Source organism: Chiloscyllium plagiosum, unplaced genomic scaffold (assembly GCF_037043375.1).
Source record: "Chiloscyllium plagiosum isolate Xiang-an unplaced genomic scaffold, Cpla_swu_hap1 HiC_scaffold_1, whole genome shotgun sequence".
Lineage (NCBI taxonomy): Eukaryota > Metazoa > Chordata > Chondrichthyes > Orectolobiformes > Hemiscylliidae > Chiloscyllium > Chiloscyllium plagiosum.
Window position 1 is genome coordinate 176,671,369 of NW_028270139.1, and position 12,075 is coordinate 176,683,443.

The 12,075-nt window shown below is 48.5% G+C and overlaps 1 protein-coding gene across 4 annotated transcripts in view; it reads left to right on the top strand.

The window, feature by feature from the left end:
• Positions 1-12,075, top strand: part of LOC122550377 (disintegrin and metalloproteinase domain-containing protein 12-like) — a 483,861-nt gene that overhangs the window by 55,575 nt on the left and 416,211 nt on the right. For all 4 annotated transcript variants that reach the window (XM_087992303.1, XM_087992306.1, XM_087992307.1 and 1 more), the window contains exon 3: positions 8,017-8,093. In XM_087992303.1, the coding sequence (XP_087848429.1) occupies positions 8,017-8,093 (77 nt within the window). The remainder of the gene's footprint in view (positions 1-8,016; positions 8,094-12,075) is intronic.

Genomic DNA, 12,075 nt, shown 5'->3' on the forward strand with positions numbered 1-12,075 from the left:
CCACCAACAGGACTCACCACAAGAGAAAGCCAGAGGCTAGGAAAACTGCGGGAGTAACTCAGCTCCTCCCTTCCTATAGCCTGTCCACCATCTACAAGGTTCTGGATCAGTGGTGCTGGAAGAGCACAGCAATTCAGGCAGCATCCGAGGACAGGCAAAATCGACGTTTCGGGCAAAAGCCCTTCATCAGGAATAAAGGCAGAGAGCCTGAAGCATGGAGAGATAAGCTAGAGGAGGGTGGGGGTGGGGAGAGAGTGGCATAGAGTACAATAGGTCAGTGGGGAAGGAGATGAAGGTGATAGGTCAGGGAGGAGAGGGTGGAGTGGATAGGTGGAAAAGGAGCTGGGCAGGTCGGACAAGTCCGGACAGGTCAGGGGATCGAGTTGCTGGAGGTTAGAAACTAGGATGAGATGGGGGAAGGGGAAATGAGGAAACTGTTGAAATCCACATTGATGCCCTGGGGTTGAAGTGTTCCGAGGCGGAAGATGAGGCGTTCTTCCTCCAGGCGTCTGGTGGTGAGGGAGCGGCGGTGGAGGAGGTCCAGCACCTCCATATCCTCGGCAGAGTGGGAGGGGGAGTTGAAATGTTGAGCCACTGGGCGATGTGGTTGATTGGTGCGGGTGTCTCGGAGATGTTCCCTAAAGCGCTCTGCTAGGAGGCGCCCAGTCTCCCCAATGTAGAGGAGACCGCATCGGGAGCAACGGATACAATAAATGATATTAGTGGATGTGGAGGTAAAACTTTGATGGATGTGGAAGGCTCTTTTAGGGCCTTGGATGGAGGTGAGGGAGGAGGTGTGGGCGCAGGTTTTACAGTTCCTGCGGTGGCAGGGGAAAGTGCTAGGATGGGAGGGTGGGTCGTAGGGGGGCGTGGACCTGACCAGGTAGTCACGGAGGGAACAGTCTTTGCGGAAGGCGGAGAGGGGTGGGGAGGGAAATATATCCCTGGTGGTGGGGTCTGTTTGGAGGTGGCGGAAATGTCGGCGGATGATTTGGTTTATGCGAAGGTTGGTAGGGTGGAAGGTGAGCACCAGGGGCGTTCTGTCCTTGTTGCGGTTGGAGGGGTTGGGTCTGAGGGCGGAGGTGCGGGATGTGGACGAGATGCGTTGGAGGGCATCTTTAACCACGTGGGAAGGGAAATTGCGGTCTCTAAAGAAGGAGGCCATCTGGTGTGTTCTATGGTGGAACCGCTCCTCCTGGGAGCAGATACGGCGGAGGCGGAGGAATTGGGAATACGGGATGGCATTTTTGCAAGAGGTAGGGTGAGAAGAGGTGTAATCCAGGTAGCTGTGGGAGTCGGTGGGTTTGTAGAAGATGTCAGTGTCAAGTCGGTCGTCACTGATGGAGATGGAGAGGTCCAGGAAGGGGAGGGAGGTGTCAGAGATGGTCAGAGAAGGTAAATTTAAGATCAGGGTGGAATGTGTTGGTGAAGTTGATGAATTGCTCAACCTCCTCGCGGGAGCACGAGGTGGCGCCAATGCAGTCATCAATGTAACGGAGGAAGAGGTGGGGAGTGGTGCCGGTGTAATTACGGAAGATCAACTGCTCTACGTAGCCAACAAAGAGGCAGGCATAGCTGGGGCCCATACGTGTGCCCATGGCTACCCCTTTGGTCTGGAGGAAGTGGGAGGATTCAAAGGAGAAATTGTTAAGGGTGAGGACCAGTTCGGCCAAACGAATGAGAGTGTCGGTGGAGGGGTACTGTTGGGAACGTCTGGAGAGGAAAAAACGGACAAGGCACAAGTCAGGAGTGTGATGGAATATTTCCCACTTGCCTGGATGAGTACAGCTCCAAAAACACTCAAGGAGCTTGACAACATCCAGAACAAAGCAGCGCACTTGATGGGCATCACATCCACAAGCATACACTCCCTTCACCACCGACGCTCAGTAGCAGCGGTGTGTACTGTTTACAAGATGCACTACAGAGATTCACCACAGATTCTCAGAGAGCACCTTCCAAACCCACAGGTACTTCCAGCTAGAAGGACAATGGCAACAGATAGATGGGAACACCATCACTTTCAAGCTCCCCTCCAAATGACTCACCACCCTGACTTGGAAATATGTTGCCATTTCTTCACTGTCACTGGGTTAGGATATTGGAATTCTCTGCTAAGGGCATTGTGGATTAGGCAGCATCCGAGGAGTAGGAAAATCGATGTTTCGGGCAAAAGCCCTTCGTCAGGAATGGAGGCAGGGAGCCTTCATCAGGGCTTTTGCCCGAAACGTCAATTTTCCTGCTTCTCGGATGCTGCCTGACCTGCTGTGCTTTTCCAGCACCACTCTGATCTAGACTCTAGTTTCCAGCATCTGCAGTCCTCACGTTTGCCCAAGGGCATTGTGGGTCAACCCACAGCAAGTGGACTGCAGCAACTCAAGAAGGCAGCACACCACACCTTCTCAAGGGCAATGAGGGATCAACAATAAATGCTGGGCACAGCCAGGATGCCCACATCCCACAAAATCAATAATTTAAAAAATGTTTTAGTCACGCATTTACCTGTTTAATGGTATCTGTTTCTCCCATCTTCTCTTGCAACACATTCCAGGCACCTCTGTGTAAAGAAACCAAGCTTGTACATCTCCTTTAAACTTTCCTCCATCACCTTAAACCTATCCCCTCAGGATTTGACATGTCTACTCTGGGAAAGAGACTCTGACTATCCACCTATCCATGCCTCTCATAATTATATATACTTCTATCAGGTCATCCCTCAGCCTTTGACGCTCTGGCAAAATCAATCTCAACTTTACTAATCTAATATACTCCAATCCAGGTAATATCCTGATAAAGTTCTTTTGCATCCTTTCCAAAGTCTCTTCCAAAAGTGTGGGAATGAAAACTGCACACAATATTCCAAACGTGGCCTAACAAACGTTTCATGCAGCTGCAACATGACTTGCCAAATTTTCTACTCAATTCCCTGGCTGATGAAGGCAAGCTTTGATTTGATATGATCTATTGTATCACTGGTCACAGGCCTCCAGTCTGAAAAACAACCCTCCACCACCACCCTCTGTCTTCTACCTTTGAACCAGTTCTGTATCCAAATGGCTAATTCTCCCTGTATTCCATGAGATCTAACTTTGCTAACCAGTCTCCCATGGGGAACTTTGTCGAACGCCTTACTGAAGTCCATATAGATCACATCTACTGCTCTGCCATCATCAATCTTCTTTGTTACTTCTTCAAAAAACTCAATCAAGTTTGTGAGACATGATTTCCCACGCACAAAGCCATGTTGACTATCCCGAATCAGTCCTTGCCTTTCCAAATACATGTACATCCTGTCCCTCAGGATCCCCTCCAACAACTTGCCCACCACAGTTTGCTGTCATAATTTTATTTTATTCTTTTCCTCTAATGCTTTTAGTGTTTTTTTTTTGTACATAGGTGAATCTGTAACTGCAGCAGAATCTATGCAAGAAGGTAGAAGACAGAGGGTGGTGGTGGAGGGTTGTTTTTCAGACTGGAGGCCTGTGACCAGTGGATTGCCACAAGGATCGGTGCTGGGCTCTCTACTTTTTGTCATTTACACAAATTATTTGGATGTGAGAATAAGAGGTACAGTTGGTAAGTTTGCAGATGACACCAAAATTGGAGGTGTAGTGGACAGCGAAGAAGGTTACCTCAGATTACAACAGGATCTGGACCAGATGGGCCAATGGGCTGAGAAGTGACAGATGGAGTTTAATTCAGATAAATGTGAGGTGCTGCATTTTGGGAAAGCAAATCTTAGCAGGACTTATACACTTAATGGTAATGTCCTAGAGAGTGTTGCTGAACAAAGAGACCTTGGAGTGCAGGTTCATAGCTCCTTGAAAGTGGAGTCGCAGGTAGATAGGATAGTGAAGAAGGCGTTTAGTCTGCTTTCCTTTATTGGTCAGAGCATTGATACAGGAGTTGGAAGGTCATATTGCGGCTGTACAGGACATTGGTTAGGCCACATTTGGAATATTGCGTGCAATTCTGGTCTCCTTCCTATCGGAAAGATGTTGTGAAACTTGAAAGGGTTCAGAAAAGATTTCCAAGGATGTTGCCAGTGGGTTGGAAGATTTGAGCTATAGGGAGAGGCTGAACAGGCTGGGGCTGTTTTCCCTGGAGCATCGGAGGCTGAGAGGTAACCTTGTAGAGGTTTACAAAATTATGAGGGACATGGATAGGATAAATAGACAAAGTCTTTTCCCTGGGGTCGGGGAGTCCAGAACTAGAGGACTTGGGTTTAGGGTGAGAGGGGATAGATATAAAAGAGACCTAAGGGGCAACTTTTTCACGCAGAGGGTGGTACGTGTATGGAATGAGCTGCCAGAGGAAGTGGTGGATGGTGGTACAATTGCAATATTTAAGAGGCATTTGGATGGGTATATGAATAGGAAAGGTTTGGAGGGATATGGGCCGGGTGCGACTAGATTGGGTTGGGATACCTGGTCAGCATGGGCGGGTTGGACCGAAGGGTCTGATTCCGTGCTGTACATCTCTATGACTCTATAATTCTAGGAGCAAAGAACAATGCAGCTCCGGAACAGGCCCTTCAGCCCTCCAAGCCTGTGCTGACACATTTTGCACTTCCATTCTAAAACTGTCTTCACTTACACAATCTGTAGGGAAAGGTTGAACAGGCTGAGGCTGTTTTCCCTGGAGTGTCAGAGGCTGAGGGGTGACCTTATAGAGGTTTATAAAATCATGAGGGGCATGGATAGGGTAAATAGACAAAGTCTTTTCCCTCGGGTGGGGGAGTCCAGAACTAGAGGGCATAGGTTTAGTGTGAGAGGGGAAAGATATAAAAGAGACCTAAGGGGCAACTTTTTCACACAGAGGGTGGTGCATGTGTGGAATGAGCTGCCAAAGGAAGTAGTGGAGACTGGTGCAATTACAGCATTTAAAAGTCATCTGGATGGGTATATGAATAGGAAGGGTTCGGAGGGATATGGACCAGGTGCTGGGAAGTGGGAGTAGGTTAGGTTAGGATATCAGGTCAGCATGGACGGTTTGGACTGTAGGGTCCTTTTCTGTGCTGTACATGTCTATGATTCTATGACCATAAATACTTGGAGTGTTCCATAGCAACAAGGCCAGTCCCATTCTTTGCAATGCCAGGAACAGCTATCAACTCTATATATAATGACACTTGGTGTTTGTGCAACAAGAGTCTGCACACAGCTTAATGAGCCACACTCAATGGTGACCATCAGGATGAGGACAACATTGGGTATGTTCTTCCCTTCTTTATCCAGAGTTTTGGACGTGGAAGTCTCTGTTGACCTGGTCTATCTTAGACTTCCAGGTGAAATGGAAGATGGCCCAGATGACTGAAACAGCATAGTTTTGGGGGATGGGCCGGGACTGTACTATGTACAACACCTGCTGATCAGCTTTTTACCCACAATGCAGAGGGAACAGCACTCCCAAAGGATCAGTTTCTGCTTCACCTTGGTGATGTGCACCTCCTAGGATTTTGTGTATGCCCAGGCCCCTCTGAACCATACTCCCAGCACCTTCAGGTAATCCAAAGGATCAGTTGACCCAGTTCCCAAAGAACATGGCCTTGCTCTTGTCTTGATTTACCTTGGTTCCTAAGGCCAGTTTGCGCTGGACATAGATGCTCATGAAGTCCATTCCCAGAATGTAAACAAGCTATGTCACAGCACCCTCTGGTTATAATTATTTGAAGGATCTTAATTAAACCTACCATTAGTATTGCAACAGGATGATTAAGTAATTCAAGAGTGATTCGCTAATTCATATAATGCCTATAGTGCCAAACCAGGCCATTTGGCCCAACAAAATCCACACTGACTCTCCAGACAGACTCACCCCCCTACCCTATACCTTTCACCTTGCACGTTCCATGGCTAATCCACCTAACCTGCACGTCCCTGCACACTATGGAAATCCACTTAACCTGCACATATTTGAAGTGTGGGAGGAAACTCATGCAAACAGGGGGAAAATGTGCGAATTCCAAACAGGCAGGTGCCTGAGGCTGGAATTGAACTCAGGCCCCTGGTGCTGTGAGGAAGTAGAGCTGATTCCTGAGCCACCATGCCACATTAATTAAACATAGTATGAGATGTTCTTATCTATGTCCCATGCATAAAAAAACTGCAGCTGCATATTCTATGTTAGTTCTGTTACCTTGGATCTACAGAGGTACTATTGTTCTTCCTCTGAAGACTGCATTAATCAAATATTTTCCCAAGCTCTCCAACTACTGTCAGCCATGTTCTGCAGCATTAGCCATGGGCAGCCATTCGCCATTTTGTGTTGCTCAGTCATGGGCATCCCTAACAGGCCGAATAGCTTCTTTCTGCACTACCTCATGATCCTTTGGTCAGTACAGGAGAAAGTTATATCTTTGGTGGAGGTCCTCATAGTGGAGGCAATCAAGTATTTAAAGATGCCTATTTCAAAGGAATGCGCATTAAAGGTGGATAAACCCCCAGGACCTGATCAGATGTACCCGAGAACTCTGTAGGAAGCTAGAGAAGTGATTGCTAGGCCTCTTGCTGAGATATTTGAGGTATCATCGATAGTCACAGGTGAGATGCCGGAAGTCTGGAGGTTGGCTAACGTGGTGCCAACGTGGTGCCACTGTTTAAGAGGGGTGGTAAGGACAAGCCAGGGAACTATAGACTGGTGAGCCTGAAATCGGTGGTGGGCAAGTTGTTGGAGAGAATCCTGAGGGACAGGATGTACATGTATTTGGAAAGATAAGGGCTGATTTGGGATAGTCAACATGGCTTTGTGCGTGGGAAATCATGTCTCACAAACTTGATTGAGTTTTTTGAGGAAGTGACAAAGAAGATTGATGAGGGCAGAGCAGTAGATGTGATCTATATGGACTTCAGTAAGATTTTTGACAACATTCCCTATGAGAGACTGGTTAGCAAGGTTAGATCTCATGGAATACAGGGAGAACTAGCCATTTGGAACTTTGTTTCAAGGTAGAAGACAGCGGGTGGTATTAGAGAGTTGTTTTTCAGACTGGAGGCCTGTGTCCAGTGGAGTGCCACAAGGATAGGTGCTGGGCCCTCTCCTTTTCGTCATTTATATAAATGATTTGGATGTGAGCATAAGAGGAATAGTTAACACCAAAATTGGAGGTGTAGTGGACAGCGAAGAGGGTTACCTCAGATTACAACAGGATCTGGACCAGATGGGCCAATGGGCTGAGACGTGGCAGATGGAGTTTAATTCAGATAAATGTGAGGTGCTGCATTTTGGGAAAGCAAATCTTAGCAGGACTTATACACTTAACGGTAAGGTCCTAGGGAGTGTTGCTGAACAAAGAGACCTTGGAGTGCAGGTTCATAGTTCCTTGAAAGTGGAGTCGCAGGTAGATAGGAAAGTGAAAAAGGCATTTGGTATGCTTTCCTTTATCGGTCAGAGTATTGAGTACAGGAGTTGGGAGGTCATGTTGCGGCTGTACAGGACATTGGTTAGGCCACTGTTGGAATATTGCGTGCAATTCTGGTCTCCTTCCTATCGGAAAGATGTTGTGAAAGTTGAAAGGGTTCAGAAAAGATTTACAAGGATGTTGCCAGGTTTGGAGGACTTGAGCTACAGGGAGAGGCTGAACAGGCTGGGGCTGTTTTCCCTGGAGCGTCAGAGGCTGAGGGGTGACCTTATAGAGGTTTATAAAATCATGAGGGGCATGGATAGGATAAATAGACAAGGTCTAGATTTAGGGTGAGAGGGGAAAGATATAAAAGGGACCTAAGGGACAACGTTTTCACACAGAGGGTGGTACGTGTATGGAATGAGCTGCCAGAGGATGTGGTGGAGGCTGGAACAATTGCAACACTTAAAAGGCATCTGTATATGAATAGGAAGGGTTTGGAGGGACATGGGCCGGGTATTGGCAGGTGGGACTAGATTGGGTTGGGATATCTGATCAGCATGAACGAGATGGATCGAAGGGTCTGTTTCTGTGCTGTACATCTCTATGACTGTGTGTAGGGACTATCAGTGAGTGCCTGTCTAATTTTGATGAATTCTTTTCTCCCTGCACAGGTGTGGTATCCAAATCACATCAGGATCTCTGTGACTCTGGAGGGAAAGGATTTAATACTGGACCTTGAGCAGAATAGGTGTGTGAGTATTTCATTGCAGAAGAGAGAATTCTGGGTTTCTGTTAAACTCTCCCTGACCAATCTGTGCATGGAGTCAGACCACACTGTTTCAATTCAATCAAGGGTTTCTCAGTCTCCAATGGACAACCAATCACAAAACAAATCCTCCAACCCTGTAAAGATTTACAAAGATTTTGCCAGGGTTGGAGGACTTGAGCTACAGGGAGAGGTTGAACAGGCAGGGGCTGTTTTCCCTGGAGTGTCGGAGGCTGAGGGGTGACCTTTTATAGGTTTATAAAATCATGAGGGGCATGGCTAAGGGAAATAGATAAGGTATTTTCACTGGGGTGGGGGAGTCCAGAACTAGAGGGCATAGGCTTAGGGTGAGAGGGGAAAGATATAAAAGAGACCTAAGAGGCAAATTTTTCACTCAGAGGGTGGTACGTGTATGGAATGAGCTGCCAGAGGATGTGGTGGGGGCTGGTACAATTGCAACATTTAAGAGGCATTTGGATGGGTATATGAATAGGAAGGGTTTGGAGGGATATGGGCTGGGTGCTGGCAGGTGGGACTAGTTTGGGTTGGGATATCTGGTCGGCATGGACCGGTTGGACCGGAGGGTCTGTTTCCATGCTGTACATCTCTATAACTCTATGACATCCCTCCCCTATAAATCCGGGGACTTGGGCCTGTTCTTTCTCTTGTAGCCTCTCCTGGGATATTTTCCCACCTGGATCAGTTCCTCTGATGCAGCCTCAGATATAGGGGGTGAGTATTGGATCATAGCCAGCCTCTTGCACCCAGAGTGTCTAGGAAGAAATTCTTCATCTTCTTCAGGTGCTAAAGGCATCACGGCTGTGACATCCAACGTGTCCACCTCAGAATCCAAGGATTCTTTGACGTTGGACAGAGGGGGAGGATCCATGATTCCGACAGCCTTCCTGCCTGTTCTGAGGGGCTTCTGCTCTGTTTGTGAGTTTGCAGCTTTCATGTGGTCTGTGTGCTAGTGCACAGCTACCTCTCCTACTTGAATTTTGCACGCCACAGGGACCTGAACTTGTGTCAACCACGCCTCTTACTTATGCTACTTCTGTGGTTTTGGCACCAAACTTTATCGTCTGAAGTAAAGGAGGAGTTTTGTGTCTGGCATTGGCACCGTCTCCCAGGAAATCCAGGAAGATCCGTTTTAGCCTGGTACAGAGTCTTCTTCCTATGAACAACTCTGCTGGAACTATCCCAGTAGCTGTCTGAGGAGTGGTTAGATAATCAAACAGGAATCAGATCAGTTTGCCATTGAGTGAAGCTGTAGGTGGTATCTTTAAGCCTGCCTTCAGACTTTGGGCTGCTCTTCCCACCAGACCAATGCACGATAGATGGTATGGTATTGTTCTTAGGAGAAAGTGAGCATTGCAGGTGCTAGAGATCGGAATTGAAGACTGCAGTGCTGGAAAGGCACAGCAGGTCAGGCAGCATCAGAGGAGCAGGAGAGTCACCTTTTCAGGCATAAGCTCTTCATCAGGGATGGTGAAGTTGACTCTTCTGCTCTCCGAATGCTGCCTGACAGTTTGTGCTGTTCTTATATGCTGAATGCCATTCGACTTTAGGAAATACTCAAATTCCCAGCTGGTAAACAATGGCCCGTTGTCTGTGATGAACACTTCTGGGAGCCCGTGTATTCCAAAAGATACTCAATAAAGTTTTCTATCAATGTCCCCGTGTTTGACGAATGAACTCCATTTATGTCTAACCACTTTGAGTGCGTGTCCACAATAACTAAGAATGTTGAGCCCATGAAAGGGCCAGCATTGTCGAAATATAACTGGGTGCAGGGTTTGTCTGGCCATTCCCACAAATGTGGGCGAGCTGCTGGTGGTAATCTTTGTTGGTGCTCTGGGCACTGTCCCATCAATTGGATGTTTGCATCTAATCCTGGCCACCAGGCAGAACATGTCCCCAGCATCTTCATCTCCGAAACCCCGGACTACTCTGGTGGCATGTGACCTTTGCTCAGGGTCATCATCCTTACTCCCCATAATAAAATGCCCCCACCTTTGAGAATCTGGTCTCACCAGGAACATAAAGGTTTCAGTTCTGGTTGTGATGGTTCAGTTGTGCCAGGACCAGACTTCTTTGCATCCAAAGTCTGATTATCAGCAGTGACCAGTGTGTATCTAAAAAGTTAAAATCCAGAGAGGAGTTTTCCAGGGGAGGTACCACTGGTGGTGGACCTATCAGCAGGAGGCTGCTCAAGGCAACCGCATTTGCTACTGGGCCTCCCAGACGGTGTTCCAACTTATAATTGTATGCACATAGAATGAGAGCCCTGAAACTATGAGTGGCATGACCTTGTCTTTTTTTGAGTAGTCCTAGCAGGGGCTTGTGTTATGTTGGTAAAAACAATGACTGCAGATGCTGGAAACCAGATTCTGGATTAGTGGTGCTGGAAGAGCACAGCAGTTCAGGCAGCATCCAAGGAGCTTCGAAATCGACGTTTCGGGCAAAAGCCCTTCATCAGGAATAAAGGCAGAGAGCCTGAAGCGTGGAGAGAGAAGCTAGAGGAGGGTGGGGGTGGGGAGAGAGTAGCATGGAGTACAATGGGTGAGTGGGGGAGGGGATGAAGGTGATAGGTCAGGGAGGAGAGGGTGGAGTGGATAGGTGGAAAAGGAGCTAGGCAGGTCGGACAAGTCCGGACAAGTCATGGGGACAGTGCTGAGCTGGAAGTTTGGAACTAGGGTGAGGTGGGGGAAGGGGAAATGAGGAAACTGTTGAAGTCCACATTGATGCCCTGGGGTTGAAGTGTTCCGAGGCGGAAGATGAGGCGTTCTTCCTCCAGGCGTCTGGTGGTGAGGGAGCGGCGGTGGAGGAGGCCCAGGACCTCCATGTCCTCGGCAGAGTGGGAGGGGGAGTTGAAATGTTGGGCCACGGGGCGGTGTGGTTGATTGGTGTGTGACTACCTGGTCAGGTCCACGCCCCCCTATAACCCACCCTCCCATCCTGGCACTTTCCCCTGCCACCGCAGGATCTGTAAAACCTGTGCCCACACCTCCTCCCTCACCTCTATCCAAGGCCTTAAAGGAGCCTTCCACATCCATCAACGTTTTACCTGTACATCCACTAATATCATTTATTGTATCCGTTGCTCCCGATGCGGTCTCCTCTACATTGGGGAGACTGGGCGCCTCCGAGCAGAGCGCTTTACGGAACATCTCCGGGACACCCGCACCAATCAACCACACCACCCAGTGGCCCAACATTTCAACTCCTCCTCCAACTCTGCCGAGGACATGGAGGTCCTGGGCCTCCTTCACCGCCGCTCCCTCACCACCAGACACCTGGAGGAAGAACGCCTCATCTTCCGCCTCGGAACACTTCAACCCCAGGGCATCAATGTGGACTTCAACAGTTTCCTCATTTCCCCTTCCCCCACCTCACCCTAGTTCTAAACTTCCAGCTCAGCACTGTCCTCATGACTTGTCCGGACTTGTCCTACCTGCCTAGCTCCTTTCCCACCCTCACCTCCCTGACCTATCACCTTCATCCCCTCCCCCACTCACCCATTGTACTCTATGCTACTTTCTCCCCACCCCCACCCTCCTCTAGCTTATCTCTCCACGCTTGTGTTATGTTGCCATTACAAATGTACATCTGTAAAGGTATTGGTGGATCTTACTTCCTCCTAAGATGGCTGCCAAACCTTCCTTCTCTATCTGGGTGTATTGTTGCTTGGCATCAGCCAAAGTCCAAGAAGCATACGCTGTCAGGCGTTCCTCTCCACTGGGCCATGGGTGAGCCAACACCACCCCAATATTGTCTGGGGAGGCATCACATGTTGACACTACAACGTCTTGGGATCATGGTGTGCCAACACCTTAGACAACAATAACCACTTCTTCATTTCCCTAAAGCCGACATCTTGGCTCTGAGACCGTTTCCAAGGCTGACCCTTTTTCAATTTGAAATGTAGGGATGCCAGGATGGAGGCCAGGGTGTGCATGAATTG